This window comes from Rhamphochromis longiceps, linkage group LG23 (assembly GCF_057381845.1).
Source record: "Rhamphochromis longiceps isolate RC_006_pf linkage group LG23, R_longiceps_female_GT1.1, whole genome shotgun sequence".
Lineage (NCBI taxonomy): Eukaryota > Metazoa > Chordata > Actinopteri > Cichliformes > Cichlidae > Rhamphochromis > Rhamphochromis longiceps.
Genome location: NC_140578.1, coordinates 39,658,898 through 39,675,703, shown reverse-complemented (window position 1 = coordinate 39,675,703; position 16,806 = coordinate 39,658,898). Strand labels below are relative to the sequence as shown.

The window sequence follows — 16,806 nt, the reverse complement described above, 5'->3', positions numbered from 1 at the left end:
AATGTCCAGAAAGTCCAGTGTGTGTGTAAGAACTATATGTGTGGGTCAGTACTGTGTGGTGGTGTGATTGAGAGACCGTATCGCCTGCGGGAAGAAGCTCCTCCTCAGTCTCTCTGTGTTGGTCTTCAGGGAGCGGAATCGCTTTCCTGACCTCAACAGAGAGAACAGTCTGTTGTTGGGATGGCTGAGGTCCTTCACGATCTTCCTGGCCTTGGTCCAGCACCGCCTGCTGTAGATTGAGTGCAGGTCAGGGAGCTCGGAGCGGATGGTGCGCTCAGCTGACCGCACAACCCTCTGTAGAGCTCGTCTGTCCTGCATGGTGCTGTTCCCGAACCAGGTTAAGATGTTTCCCGCCAGGATGCTCTCTATGGTGCACGAGTAAAAGTTCCTGAGCACCTTGGAGGGCAGTTGGAAGTCTCTCAAGCGTCTGAGGTGGTAGAGACGCTGTCGGGCCTTTTTCACCACGGTGTTGATGTGACAGGACCATGACAGGTCCTGCGTGATGTGAACTCCGAGGTATTTGAAGCTGTCCACTCTCTCCACTGGGCACTCGTTGATGACGGGGGTCTGGTAGTTCCTCTCCTGCTTAGTGCTGAAGTCCACTATCAGCTCCTTTGTCTTACTGACGTTTAGAAGGAGGTTGTTCCTCTGGCACCAGTTCTCCAGATTCCTAATCTCCTTCAGGTAGGCCGTCTCGTTGTTATCAGAGATCAGGCCCACCACGACGGTGTCGTCAGCAAACTTGATGATGGTGGTGGAGCTGGTAGTGGCCACACAGTCATATGTGTACAAAGAGTACAGCAGGGGGCTCAGAACACACCCCTGGGGGGCTCCAGTGCTGAGAGTGGTGGAGGCTGAGACATGTCCGCCCATCCTTACTGCCTGTGGTCTGCCAGTTAGGAAGTTGGAGATCCACTGACACATAGATGAGCTGAGTCCCAGATGCTCCAGCTTGGTGGTGAGTGTGGAGGGAATTATGGTGTTAAATGCAGAGCTGTAGTCTATGAAGAGCATTTTAACATAATTCCCCCTTCTAGTGTCCAAGTGAGTGAGTGATGTGTGGAGGAGATGAGAGATGGCATCGTCTGTGGAACGATTTGGACGGTAAGCGAACTGTAGTGGGTCCAGTGTGTCTGGTAGTGAAGAAATGATGAAGTCTCTGACCAGGCGTTCAAAGCACTTCATCACTACTGAGGTGAGGGCTACAGGGCGATAGTCATTGAGAGAAGCAGGGTGGGGTTTCTTCGGGACAGGAACAATGATGGACTCTTTGAAGCATGTGGGGATCACCGACTGAGATAAAGAGATGTTGAATATCTCAGTGAACACAGGAGCTAGCTTGTATGCGCAGTCTCTTAGGATACGACCTGGGATGCCGTCTGGTCCTGCTGCTTTCCTGGTGTTCACTCTCTTGAAGGCTCTCCTTACTTCATGCTCGGAGATGACGAGCACGTTTCCGGTGCTGGCAGTATCTTCCTGTCTGCAGCCGTTAGCGCCGCTAACACTAGCATTGTTGGAGACCTTAGCTGCAGCCTCGAAGCGAGCATAGAAAGTGTTCAGCTCGTCTGCCAGAGTCACGGCCGTGTTCGTCATACCGGTTGTTGGTGCTTTATAGTCCGTTATTGTCCTTAGTCCCCGCCACAGGCTCCTAGAGTCACTCTGTTGGAGTTGTGACTCTAGTTTCCTCCCGTAGCGCTGCTTCGCCTCTTTCACCGCCCTCCGCACGTTATATGATGCGGCTTTGTACGGGTCCATGTCCCCCGTCATGAGTCCCGTGTTGTAGGCAGCGGTGCGGGATCTCAGAGCGTCGCGGATGGTTTTATCCACCCACGGCTTCTGGTTGGGAAATGTTGTGATAGTCTTTGTCTCCACGGTATCATCCGCTAGTTTCCTGATGAATCCCACAACCGCTTCCGTAAACACGTTGACGTCATCGTCGGAGCTGTTTCTGAACATGCCCCAGTCTGCGTCATCGAGTGCGTCCTGTAACGCGGCCACCGATTGATCCGTCCAGCGCGCGACCTTCCTCTGAACCGGAACTTCCTGTTTCAGCCTTTGTTTGTATTTTGGCATGAGGAAGATGGCGGCGTGATCAGATTTGCCAAACGGGGGGCGGGATTGTGCCTTGTAGCCGTCCTTGACCGTAGTGTAGCAGTGGTCCAGTGTCCTTTCACCCCTGGTGGGGCAGGTGATGTGTTGATAAAAGTTCGGCGCTGCGCGTTTGAGGTTGGCGCTATTAAAGTCCCCCGTCACAATAAGCGCAGCGTCCCGGTGTTGTGTCTGGTGCTGTGTGAGTGCCTCATGCAGCTCGCATAAGGCGGTGACCGTGTCCGCTTGTGGTGGAATATAAACGGCACTTACAATGACCGATGTAAATTCCCGAGGTAGATAAAAGAACGACACATGATGGACAGTAGTTCCAGATTTGGTGTGCAGGAGCGTGTGAGAGGAACAACGTTCGCACTGTTGTCACAGTTTCCCTTCTTAAGAGAAGGGAGAACTTCTTGTCAGAAACCTTTCCATTCATACAGTTTCTGATAAGGTTTCAGTGAGCAGTGGATGGATCATCTGAAGTATCAAATGCATCTTTCAGATTGTGTGTCAGGTTTCTGCAGTTTCCTTTTTTTTTTAAGGACACACTGCACACCGTACTGAGATATGTCAGGTTTTTAGGTAATAGCTCTTTGGGAATCACCTTGCTGGTGAAACTGCTTCAAACTGTTTTATCTTTGGTACTTTTCATGGGTTCAACTAAAGAAATGGATTGTTTTTAATGTGTTTTTGTGACAGGCTGTTTAGCAAGTACCTAAAGATACAATTGGTTCTGCAGTTGTCTGTTGTGTGTAGACAAACCACTGGTTTAGCTCCTGAGTTAGCTTCCTTTGCCAAGCTTGAATGATTCCTAGGTCAAGTTGCAACAAAGAAACAACACAAACATTCCTCTGAAAATGGTCAGGTATAAGGACTGGACTGTAAGTGAGTGGAAAAGCAGCCAGTGTCCAAAGAAAGCCTGGAGAACTATTGCACAAGACCATTTTTTTTTTAAATTACAAGAAAGTCTGGCTCCTTGGAAGCATAATATAAAGAAATAAAGGTTGGCTCATGACTTTTGCACAGCACTGTATATCCCGTGCTCTATCTTTATATTGATCTGAGATGTTTAATCAAATCAAATCAAATCACTTTTATTGTCACATCACATGTGCAGGTACATTGGTACAGCACATGTGAGTGAAATTCTTGTGTGCGAGCTTCACAAGCAACAGAGTTGTGCAAAATACAATAATGTAAACAAGCAAAATACAAGAATGGCTACATCTGAAACTAATAAATATATGTACAATATATAATAGTATATGCATTTCTGGATGTGTATACTAAATATTTTTCTACGTGTGTGTGTGTGTGTGTGTGTGTGTGTGTGTGTGTGTACACATATTTTACAAATTAAATAGAGTAAACAATAAATAAAATATATAAAATAAAATATACAGAGTTGAGACATGTGCAAACAGTGGCATTACTGTACAGTATGGAGTGCATAATGTTAAAGTTCCAGTAGTGAAGCTGAGGTGTCTATGACGTGTTCAGCAGTCTGATGGCCTGATGGAAAAAGCTGTCTCTCAGTCTGCTGGTACGGGACCGGATGCTGCAGAACGTCCTTCCTGATGGAAGCAGTCTGAACAGTTTATGGCTGGGGTGACTGGAGTCCTTGATGATCCTCCCCGCTTTCCTCATTCCTGTAGATGTCTTGGAGGGAGGGAAGCTCACCTCCAATTATCCGTTCAGAGCACCGCACTACTCGCTGGAGAGCTTTGCAGTTGTAGGCGGTGCTGTTGCCATACCAGGTGGTGATGCATCCAGTGAGGATGCTCTCAATGGCACAGCGATAGAAGGTCCTGAGGATGCGGGGGCTCATGCCGAATCTTTTCAGTCTCCTGAGAAAGAAGAGGCGCTGCTGCGCCTTCTTCACTGTTTTGTTTATGTGTACTGACCACGTAAGATCCTCAGCCAGATGTACACCAAGGAACCGGAAGCTGCTCACTCTCTCCACAGCAGCGCCGTTGATGGTGATGGGGGTGTGTACTTCTCTGCACCTCCGGAAGTCCACTATCAACTCCTTTGTCTTTGCGACGTTGAGGGTGAGATGGTTGTCTTGACACCAGTGGGTCAGGGCGCTGACCTCCTCACTGTAAGCCGTCTCATCACCATTGGTGATAAGACCCACCACTGTAGTGTCGTCCGCAAACTTCACAATGGTGTTGGAGTTGTTAGTGGCCGTGCAGTCGTAGGTGTAGAGTGAGTACAGGAGAGGGCTCAGTACACACCCCTGTGGAGCACCAGTGTTCAGTGTGATGGGGGATGAGGTGATGCTGCCCAGTCTGACCACTTGGCGTCTGTCAGACAGGAAGCTAAGGATCCAGCTGCAGAGGGAGCTGCTCAGTCCTAGATCCTGCAGTTTCCTGTCCAGCTTCGAGGGAACGATGGTATTGAATGCTGAGCTGTAATCTACAAACAGCATTCTCATATACGTGTCTCTCTTCTCCAGGTGTGACAGGGCAGTATGTAGTGTCAGGGCTATGGCATCATCAGTGGACCTGTTGTGGCGGTATGCGAACTGTAGAGGGTCCAGTGAGTCGGGTAGTGCAGAGCAGATGAAGTCCCTGACCAGCTTCTCGAAGCATTTGCTTACGATGGGGGTCAGGGCTACAGGTCGCCAGTCGTTCAGTGAGGAGATGGTGGAGGATTTGGGTACAGGGACGACGGTGGCCATTTTGAAGCAGGCTGGGACTACAGACAGAGAGAGGGAAAGGTTGAAGATGTGCGTGAACACTCCAGCCAGCTGAGCCGCGCATGACTTGAGGACGCGGCCGGGAATCCCGTCCGGACCAGTAGCTTTGCGTGCGTTCACCTTCCTGAAGCACTTCCGCACATCCTCCTCAGACACAGTGTGCGCACTGACGTCATCCGCGGTGCGCACACTGTCCGGTCTCATGGTGTTCGCTGTGTCGAATCTAGCGTAGAATACGTTTAGATCCTCACACAGAGAGGCCGTGGTGTGCGGTGTGCTGGTTTTCCCTCTAAAGTCTGTGATCGTGTTTAGTCCCTGCCACATACTCCGAGGGTTGTCAAACTGTTGCTCCACCCTGTCCCTGTACTCACGTTTGGCTGCTTTGATCGTCTTCCGGAGTTGGTAATGTGCGTGTTTGTAGTCCGATGTGTTCGCGGAGGCAAAGGCGGTGCTCCGTGCCGCCAGTGCCGCGCGAACATCTCCGTTAATCCAGGGTTTTTGATTTGGGAAGGATTTAACTGTTCTGGATGGATTAAACTGTTGCTACGTTCTACTACGTTCTACTAACTTGATGGTTTCCACTGTTTCACACGTTATCTTTTAATAGTCTCGGCGGCCGTGTATTGATGATGAGGATTGATTATTCATTTAAGAAGGGTGAGCACTTTGCTCTGGATTTCGATTGACCTTCACCGCTTGAAGATCAGTGCATAATCTTGAACAAAAGTACAGCATTGGTGTAATGTTCTGCCCTTGTTAGTCCATCAAACAAGGAAACTGTGACCTTTTCTCAGGCCTGTGATTAAGCAAAGATCAACCATGCAGCAATTTTGGCAACATCACAGACAATATGAGCCATCTGAGGCTGTAATCCACCCAGCTGACAGTATTTTACGTGCCAATTATAAACTGATTTAACTGCACGACATCAACCCACTGGTTAACTGGCCACTTCATTATGTACACTCGTTCAACTGCTCATTAAAGCAAATATCTAATTAGCCAAACATGAGCCACAAACTAAAAATATTTAGGCATGTAGACATGGTCACGAGGGTGTGCTGACTGGTGACTTTGAATGTGACATGTGTTAGTGGCAGACAGGCTGCTTGAGTAGAAACTGCTCATCTGCTAAGACATTCAAAACATTCATGTCTAGGTTTTAAAGGGAGAGTGCCAAAAAAGAAAATACCCACTGAGTGAAAATTTAGGAGCAAAATAAATTGCAGATGGGCGAGAGCAGAGACGCGTGGTCAGACTTGTTTTGAGGTAATAGATCAGTAAAAAAAGGTCAACTCTTTACCAGCAAGGTATGACAAAAGAGCATCTTAGTATATCAAACCTAGAAGCAAGATGGATCCATCCTGTCCTGTAGCAATTTAGGGTGCTGGCACAGAAAGCAGTATTTCCAGGCACCCTGTGGGCACCCTTGTACCAGCCGTGAGGCATTAATATGCCAAAGCTTCCTGTGTATCAGTGTTGACCATATCTATCCCCTTTTCAGAAGGATACCATCTCACAAAGCTCATATCGTACACCGATCAGCCATAACATTATGATCACTGGCAATAACACTGATTATCTCTTCATTGTGGCACCTGTTAGTGGGTGGAATAAATCAGGGAGCAAATGAACATTCTGTCCTCAAAGTTGATGTGATGAAGAAATGGGCAAGCGCATCTAAATACGGTCATTTCTAGCTCCAAAAACCCAATACGGTGGTGGCCAAATAGCTTTGAGTTTAAGGGGTTTCCTTAACCTATATGTGATGGTATATTACCTAAATCTATCTTTTATATACAGTCTATAAGTAGAATAGCGGATTTGCATGATGGCAGTGCTGCCCATAAATCTACAGCATTAGGACAGTTATTAAGCTAGAAAAGGGGTTTCTATTCAACAAAAGCAAGGTGTATGTGTATGTGTAGGTATATGTAATAAAGTGACCCTGCAGCTAAAGTAAACGGATCCCATCTTACTCCTGTAATGTTGTAAATGTAGCAGCAAATCTATCAAATTTCCAATCACAGGTGAAAAATAGGCCTAAAGCAGAAGCGATACCATCAGCTACACTTTAGCAATGGCACGAAATGTCTGCTTTGTTTTTTATGGCTGATCCAAAGTGAATCAATAAAAATGATTCTGGACGAGTTCCATATGTCAGTGCCGTCAAGCTAAAACAACACTTTTCACCATGGGTCCAGGTTCATCGTTTAAACATGCTGGAAATCCAGCTTCCCCCAGTGAACCTTTCTTTCTCTCCCTGTATAACTGCATTGCTGTCAATCATGGCTGAACATTTATGATTGACAGTATTAGACGCCTACTTATTATAGGCATATAATAAAAAGAAAATCTCATTTTCTGCAAGGTGAAACTTTAAAAGTGCGACAGTTCCTAAAGCTCCATTGTTTACCTCACATGACTTGTCAAAACTAAAGGAAGAAGAGTTGCGTCTAGGCTTCATTTTTGGATGGTCAACCAGCCTCGGCTGATGCTGATATCAGAGTAAACAGACTTCTGTTTTCATTAATGAGCCAAAAACATGGTGGTCACTCAAATGGAAAAGGAGGCTATTCAGTTAGAGTTTCCATCTGTTGTGCTGCTGCTGCTGCACTTTTGTTTAACTGATGGAGCAGTTCCTGAACTGCGCATATACAGTACATGCTGATAAAGAATGCATAGCTACCTGCATTATTAAACAGCCACATAAGGCATTCATGAATATCAAATGCTCAATATGAATATTTAGATGGTAGCTTGGTAGTGAACGGTTCCCTTCATTGTTTGGTGTGTTGATGGGTGGTCACAGAGTTGTGGCAAATTGAGTTTAAATAGGTGTTTACCAGTTCAGCTGAGGGGTCCTGTGCTGCTTTTGAAGAGATCAGAAGTGACTCATGAATATATTAGTCACTTCTGACTAAGTGATAGCGGCAGATTATTTCTGTCGCTATAACCGGTTTAATAACGGTCATATGTGCATATTTTTCTTAGATTTGTATCTTTTTTTGCCCAATCTGGACACAATTTTTATTATATGCTATTTGGATTGGAAAGCTCAAATTTCATGAGATCTCACTGTTTTGGGGACGCCTCCGGCTCATGCTTGGTGGTGTGCAATAACCTAACTGTCTTCTGTTTTCCATTTTGCCTTTGCAGAGGTCTCAATATGGCCTGACTGAAAGTAGGCAATGTGAGATCACTAATTGGTTTCCGGACTCTACATTTTTATACCTTAACATTTTTGTTTTGGCTGCTGTACCACAGGGTAGAGTGGCTGCTTATCAACTAATGCTAGCAGGCTTGGTTAGCAAACTGCATCCATAAATTGCACTGGTGCCAAGTGCAAACACAGAAACCTGCTATTTAGTGCCAACTACCAAACTAAAACAAAAACGAAAAACTGGAGAGCAGAATATTCTGGAGAATAGAATATTTTAACAAAAGCTGTTTGAAAAAAGAATATTTCAAACAGCTGGCAGCACATCTGGTGGCTAGAATTGTTGCCTCACAGTAAGAAGGTTCTGGTTTGAATCCACCTCTGTGTGGAGTTTGCATGTTCTGCCTTCATGGGTTCTCCCTGGATACTCCCACAGTCCAAAAACATGCACGGAGTTAGGTTAGCTGGTGATTCTAAAGTGACCACAGATGTACATATGAGTGTGAATTATAGTCTCTCTGTGTTAGCCATGCGGCAGACTGGTGAACCCTGCCTCTTGACCTAGCCGGGATAGGCTCCATCCTATGGTGAATTGGATAAGCAGATGAAAATGAATGGATGTTCCAAAAAGGCACAAACACAGTTGAGAGGTCGAGCTCTATGATGGGAATTAACAGAACGGAGGCTGGAGATAGCAAGCAGAGTCTATTAAAGCAGCCACAGCCTTAAATATAAGCTTTAACAGTGTCCAGCCTGGTGAATTGTGAAAAACAACCACCCCCATACAACCAGCAAACTAGCTATAGAAACCAAAACTGTTATTCATACAAGACTGTACGCATGCTAATCTAAAGGCTATAGTTGGGTATTTTGACGTGAGAGTGTCTGGGAACTGACTCGCTTTTGAAACCAGCCTTGAGTGGCCACAGATGAACTGTCATTTTGGCCACTCTGGCTTCATTTAGCTGCCCTGGAAGTTGTTGCCTGGTCTAGTATGTGAGAGAGTGCAAAACCTCATGGTGTTCACCTGTCGAGTGGGGAGAGAAAAGGTAGGAGGGAGTGTTAAGAAAAATCCCTTACAATAAACTTGTCTCTGGAAATGGCTGCCCCTCCCTGTTCTGGTAGGTTCCTCCTGTTAAAGGAAGTCTTTCCTCCCTACTGTTGCCAAGGTGTCGTCTGATTGTTGCTGTCTTTTTCTCTATTATTATTGTAGGGTCTTTAACTTACAATATAAAGCCCCTTAAGGCGACTGTTGTTATTTGACAATATATACAAATAAAATGGAAGTGGATATACAGATAATAAGATAATAAATATCTGTATTTTACAGTTTACACCTTCATTTCCCAAAATATTCCCCATTCATAAAATTGAAGCTCTGAAGTTCTTACTTGACTTCGCTCTCCTGAATCCTCTCCTCATCCAGGTCTTCGATAAACTTCTCCCCCTTCATCCAATAGATGAGTGGACTGACGTCTCCGCTGTATCCAAAGAACGCTCTGCACGTCAAGTTAACCGGACTTCCTGTGGGAGACGAGAGAAGGAGTCACCTGATAAAAATGTTACAAATGTTAGCCCTGAGATACTGATGACTGTCGAAGGGTCTGCCCTAGACAGTGTCCTCTAAATAAGTAAATAAGTACATAAATAAATAAAAATAAGAGATCAGAGTGTTCCTTTCCAAATATGGTGGATAGAAATAGCCACAAGATATGATATCTGATGCCTGACTTACAGAACCTATTCTCTCCTTTTCACCCTCCGAAACACTCCACGACAGCCTTGCTATCCCATCAGTTCCTAAACTGTTCCTCACTCTCCTGAGGTGCCATCTTAAACCACACTCAACCGTTTTTAAATTCCCCGACACCCTCTTAAACTTATAAACGCGCTCTTGAACCCTCTTTCATGCCAACTTTGTAACACCACTGTACCTTCACAAAAGCTCTTTACCCTCCTCCAAAGCTCCCTTCTCTGTCAGATCCCACTTTTACATTTACATCGCTGTATTTTGCAGGAAGTATTTTGGAAATGTTTAAACACCACAGTGCGGTACGGCTGTTAAGGAGGAGGTGGCTTGTGCTGGTAATGAATGCAAAACTCACAATTCAAACCGCACAGCCTAAGCAGGAGTTCAAATTGCACATTATCGACTCAATTATACTTGTATTGCTGCGATAAGAGGATATGCCCTTATGGGTCTGTGGAAGCAGACTGTGCCTAAGTCAGCCTTCATTCATAGTTCATACAACTAACATGCAGCTTTCGGTGTGAATCAGAAAATAAAAGGTGTTTATTCTTTCTGGCAAAAATCCGTGCTACAGCGCAGTGGCTTGATTGCACCCAAATTCCTTTTTAAGTGCTCAGCAGTGCACGGTAATGGTGGTTGTTTCATAACCATTATCACCATTTGGGTGCAAGCAACTTCCAAGAAGTGAAAACCTGTGAATTACTGCCAGACAACCTAACCTATCAAGACTGGAAGAGGTTGGCCCTGTTAGATACCATGGTCAAAAAAACAAAAACAAACTTGTGCTTTAAAAGATGCCAAAAATCAACTTTGAAAGAGCAAAAGCACCGACTGACAGAACGAATGTTTAAAGGGGCCTGCACATAAGTTTAGAGATAAAGCTTTACATACAAATTAATGCATGAAGTGGAAGTGGCCTTACTTTTATCACCTAGGAACAATAATCTCATTATGAGGGCTGTCAGTGAGCCCGCTGTCATTCCAAGGGCATCAGATGCTTAGCCAAAGCTGCTGGCATCTCAAAGAAGTGGTGATAACACTGAAACCTGCCTCACTTCCAGCTCCATATGAATGCTTGGATGAGACACCTTGTCATTACACTGAAACGCATTGGGTACTCTTAAGCATCTTCTTTCCAGTATGCAATCTTATCGATAAAAAGGGTATTTTTGACCACAGAGGACCACAAGCCATTTCACTCCTACTGCTGGTTGCAAGATAAATGGAGCAGGGTTGTGTCACGAAGGCCTGAGTTAACACTGACCACCATTGGTGGTGTTGATTAGCTGGGTGCTGCGGGGGTCATCTTAGGGGGTCATTGTATTGTTGGGGTTTCCTTCTTATTGTTGTAGGGTCTTTTTATTACAATATACTCTTCTTGTGATTTGGTGCTACATTAAAAAAACCCTCTTTCTTACATGGGTATTCTAACATAACGGCTTAGAGCTTAAGGAGTTAAATATCTTAAAATGCTGACCAACTGGGAAATGAAATAAATCCATATCCATAAGAACCAAAGCTGTAGAAAGCACAAAAATTGAAGCACATGTAAAAGTTTAACAAGGCTGAAAACAGGAAGAGAAAAAGCTTCCAACACCTCAGGTAATTTTTCTGTACAAACAGGCAGCGTGATATACAGATCGACTTCCTGGGATGATCAGGGTCACGCACAGAAGACCCATATCAAGCCTCGTCTTTCACATCAGCAGGAGTTCCTCTCTCTGCATCGCTTCATTTTCTACATCCTCTGTGACTGGAAGCAGATAAACCACTTTAAAACCCGTTTTCTCTTCTCTGCTCGAGATTAGAGACCTCTCACTCTTCTTTCACGCTAATCATATGTACGCCGCAACCGACGGCATATCCGTGAATCAGTGCCCTGTGCTGCCGGGGGGGGGGGGGGAGAAGAACCACCTCATCAAAGTTGGAGAATGACTCTAATGCATAAAAAAGTGGCAGCTGATCAAGGAGGCTCCACCAGTTGTGTGTCCAGGAAGGCAAAAAGGTGATTCAGCATCTCTTCATTAGCTCTCCGTGCTCATTGGCCTGTGGCGAGGACTCAGAAGTCTGTGAGATGGGAGATAACTGTGGCGTATAATTGGGTACTTGCTAGTTCAAAGATAAAGGGATTTTATTTTACCAAGGCCTGCTCTAATTTGGCCCTCTAGTGCAGTCTAGTGCACTGAGATGATAGCTAAAGCGTTAACAGGGAAAATCTGGCTTGGAGATGCAGAAAAGGCCCTGAATTTGAGGTGTGTGTGTGTGCGCGTGTGTGGAGGCTGGGAGGAGGCAGTTTTGCATTTTGTCTCACGGCTCAAAAAAAAGAAAAAAAAAAAAGAAAGAAAAGTTGTCCACAGCTGAAAGATAAGGCTTGTGTGTGCGTGTGTGTGAGAGAGAGTGCGAAAATGAAAGAGACAGAGAAAATGAGTTTTGGGGATGGTGGGATCTGTCCTGGACCACACAGACACACACACGCACACACTTTCAGACACATTGCAACACTTCTCAATTCCACTAGGGGTCTCTGTGGTGTTACAAAGGAGGCGGGCTGGTGTGTGCAGTAGCAGCAAATAAAACAACAAAAACAAGAAAAAAAAGACCCTAAACACACCATTTTGACAGGTGCAGAGAACAGTAAAAGGAAACACGGTTCCTCTCTTTCTTTTTTTTGCCACCTTTGATGTCAAGAGGCTTCACCCATAGATTCGAACAGCATATTGTGTTGTAGCGTCGACAGCTAGACTGCTGTGCAGACACCAGTCACAGTGTCATTCTCTAAGACTCACTCCAAGGGAGCTCCTCGTGCATATGGCTGCGTGTTATTCCCTTAACGATGCCGTGCTAATTTGTGCCGGTGTAGTTGCGAGCAGCTAAAGGCTGCAGAGAAGGAAGTAATGTGCTCAGTCTGGGAAATGCACAAATGGCCATGCAGGGATTTAAGCTTACTGATTTTAACATTCAAATCCCAACCTCTGGTCTTGGTCAGGGGGGTAAAGTGAGTCTTAATGCGATTGTCTCTCCTCTCTTATCTCTCTGAGCCTCCAGAGCATCTCTCTCAGTCGCTGTGGCTGCAGGACGGAGACGTCAGCAAAGATTCCCGTGGCAAAGGAGACAGACTTGAAGCTGTGGAAGCGTGAGTCGCCAAAGAAGAATACAGGGAAAAGGAGCGGGGATGTATGCATTTCTACATCTCTGACATTAAAGAAAGTGGAAATATGAGGAAAAAAGACAGCTAGAAAAAGTTTGAAAGAGGAATCCCACACATGGGAGAACTGAAAGACTTCCTACACTGAGTGAATAGAGCATTGTACTGCCCTTGTGTGCTGACGATTACACATCACTACATCTGCATGCAGTGCGTGCACCATCCATGTCGACTTAATCTACCAGCGTTTCCCATTCAGATCCTAACAATCAAGCTCTTGAGTAGGGAAGCCTTTGTTTTCTTTATTCCTTCGCTTTTAACAGCCTTGAATAAATTGCAGCTAGCGGTAAAATACTTCAGAGGGAAGAGGCTAAGCTTTTCAGTACTCGTGATCTGAACAGCACTGAAGACGCGTACGGCATACAGAAGGTTTAATGTTTGTGGCGAGATGAAAAGCCATTTGGAAGCTTGCAATTTAAGACAACATTATACATAAACAGCAAATTTTCAAATTACTGCTAATACACACAGGTTTTAGATCTTGGCAAAATTGCTTTAATGCAATATTTATGTTAACAGAAATCAGCTGCAGTAGGAAAGACTGCTTCAAGATTTGAAGCTAATTCATGAATTCTGAGTGGCAACAATAACAACAACTTCTTGCAAAGTGTGCTCAGCAGGTTGATGGTCGTAAAGTGGGGCCTTCCTGTGCAGAGTTTACATGTGCCCTCTGTGCCTGAGTGGGCACTCCCACAGTCCAAAGACATGCATGTTAGGCAAACTGCTGACTCTAAACTGGCCATGGACGTGAGTTAGAAAAACGTGCTTGAAGTGAAAACACAAAAGTGCTGCTCGAATGTAAAATATGACTCAGAAGTTAAGCCTAAGACAGACTAGAAAAGCACTAAATGACTGGAAGCACATAACATCACCAACAACATCTTTGCAAAATGTCAGGGTGTTATTTTGACTTTAGTGGAAATTTCTTTTCTCCCCAGTTTCTCTGGTTGCTGACTTGTTCTCTCTGCTCTGATGAATTCACCTTCAATGCAACTCAACATAAAATAACTTGAAGATTGCCCCGCGGAGGAGAAGGATAGAAGGACAGTTATCTTGACTGAGAAAAAGGCCAGAAATTGAATAAGCTGATAATTGATGGTTTAATGGGGTTTTCCCAGATTCAGCAGGCCTATGTTCATGAGAATGATCTTTCACCGAACTTCCACATTCTAGCGTTCCCGGCATCATTTTTTTAAACACACTGGGTACCCGTTATGGTCCAGGCTAGTCTGACTTCAATAGAAGCACTATACCATGACACTGGGTAGGACTTGAGTATGTGGCTACCGAAAAAATGGTTTGTTGTGGAGGGGAAACCATGAAAGGGACATAGTGTGTTAAAATTAGGACGCCAAGTGGTCCTGGTCAAACATCCATTTGTGGCCAGTCGGGAGTAGAAGCTCTGAAAACTTTAAGCATTGCCTTCATCATCTGCTCGAGTGCTGTGTTCAGGCAGTAAAGGGTTACAGTAGTGACAGAGGCCTGTAATTGCGGCGGCTGGGTACCCACTCACATCAGCGTTGCCAGATGTGGCGGTTTAATTGTCTCTCTGTTCAGCATTCACTTTGCTTTGCTTATTACAGCCTAAGCCTCTCCAATCATGCATTTTAAGGCAGCCATTGACTGTGCTTTATTCAGTAGTCATTTAGTTATGTTCCCCCTCGCGTATGGTCAATCTCTTGTTATTCATACTTAGCACTGCACCTCATTATCACTAAGCAGGCAAACCGCCGCTGCCGTTTCCACTAATTAATGCAGGTGAAGCAGATATCAAGAGACATAATACAATGTTTGCGCTGTTTTCCTGAACTTTATAAGCATGTTAACATGTGGCAATCGTAATAGGAAATGCTCGGTGATGTGTTGTGAAATTACAATTTTCTTGGATCGGTGTTACTTTTGGCGGGGACGAGCCGTGTCTGGAAATTAAATAAGGTAATATGGCTGAATATTACCGGGGAGTGGGAAACAAACAGGCTGGGGGTTGGGTTAATAACAAGTCCAATTCAAGCCTTGTGGAACACAGCATGACATTTGCAAAGTTCAACACCCACTCTCTGCATTGATGTTCTCATAATACAACGTACTTTAGCACAAAAGCAGCACCTATTATTGCCGCCCAGTCCAGCAGAATCATTACCAACGTTAAACCCTGCGTTACTTATAATCTTGTGGAGAAGTCACAGTTGAATTCTCTTAATGAAAAGCTCATTAGACATTAATGAAACACTTAAATGGTACTTCACAAAACATTAGAGAAATGCCATATTGAATGGAGGAAGTGAGGTTTTACAACAATTAGAAAAGCATCAGATGTTGACAGCAGTTGCCATGTCAACTATGAAGCAGATGCTATTTTTGCTAATGGTTATGTGAGGCATTGTGAAGTGTTTTCTTTGAGGCGTAATGGTTTTTCTTTGCTTTGCATCAGTTAGTGCTGTTGTTTCTTTCCTAAACGCCACTTAGGTTTCTGAGTTGGGATGCACCCGCTTTGCTGCTGACTCAAATACATCTCTTTAATCCAAAAGAAAAAAACCAAAACAAAGCACAGAAACATTAGTTAAAACCCACGTCTTCTTGCCCATCATGATTTTTGGTTGTCAAAATAGATTTTCAAACTCAGTACCAACATTTGGGTAAATGCTCAATGTACAATATCATTTTCACAGGAAGAGATTTCTCAAAATTAAGATGACAAAATTACCGGTTGGTGCAAATGTATTCAGCTATACGTTTTGTTTATTTCCTTTGTTTCTGGTGACTTGGCGCCATATTTTCTCGGTGGTCCAAAAAACTTTTTGTGGACTTTTTTTCAGCTTCATTTTGGGATTTTAAGAGAAAAATAACACTTTTTAATACAAATACTTTTGTTTTCCTCCAGCATTACATTTATCATTTTGTAATTTGCCATAGCCAGTAGCTGCTACCTTGAAGACCAGATTACACTTGGACACAACATGAGACCCGAGCTGAGCAGTCATTTCTTATATGTTTCTTTGTTTGCCTTAAGTCCTTGGCAATTAATAGTTATATTAATAGTAATTGCTTCACAATAAAGTAAATTATTCACCAATGACTCTTCGCAGTTAGAAACTTAAGCCACCTGTGCCTGAGTGGACCCCAGTGGACTTGAAGACATGACAAATACACTCAACAAAAATATAAACGCAACACCTTTGTTACTGCTCCCATTCCCCATGGGATGGACGTAGAGACCTAAAATTCATCCCAGATACACAATATAACCATCCCTCCCAAACAGTGGTCACAAATCAGTCCAAATGTGTGGTAGTGGGCACATCTGCTATATTGAGATAATCCATCCCACCTCACAGGTGTGCCACATCAGGATGCTGATCTGACATCATGAGTAGTGCACAGGTGTACCTCAGACTGCCCACAACAAAAGGCCACCCTGGAATGTGCAGTTTTGTCTCACAGCAAAATGCCACAGATGCCACAAGCAATGAGGGAGCGTGCAATTGGCATGCTGACAGCAGGAATGTCAACCAGATCTGTCGCCCGTGCATTGAATGTTCATTTCTCAACCATAAGCCGTCTCCACAGGCGTTTCAGAGAATATGGCAGCACATCCAACCGGCCTCACAACCGCAGACCTCGTGTAACCACACCAGCCCAGGACCTCCACATCCAGCAGGTTCACCTCCAAGATCGTCTGAGACCAGCCACCCAGACAGCTGCTGGAACAATTGGTTTGCACAACCAAACAATTTCTGCACAAACTGTCAGAAACCGTCTCAGGGACGCTCAACTGCATGCCCGTCGTCCTCATCGGGGTCTTGACCTGACTCCAGCTCGTCGCCGTAACAGACTTGTGTGGGCAAATGCTCACATTCGATGGCGTCTGGCACGTTGGAGAGGTGTGCGCTTCACGGATG

General features: G+C 44.7%; 1 protein-coding gene across 2 annotated transcripts in view; it reads right to left on the bottom strand.

Annotated features, from left to right (window-relative positions):
• Window positions 1-16,806, bottom strand: part of LOC146642545 (interleukin-1 receptor accessory protein-like 1-B) — a 344,567-nt gene that overhangs the window by 35,574 nt on the left and 292,187 nt on the right. For both annotated transcript variants that reach the window (XM_085398383.1, XM_085398384.1), the window contains exon 7: window positions 9,344-9,476. In XM_085398383.1, coding sequence (XP_085254509.1) covers window positions 9,344-9,476 — 133 coding nt within the window. The remainder of the gene's footprint in view (window positions 1-9,343; window positions 9,477-16,806) is intronic.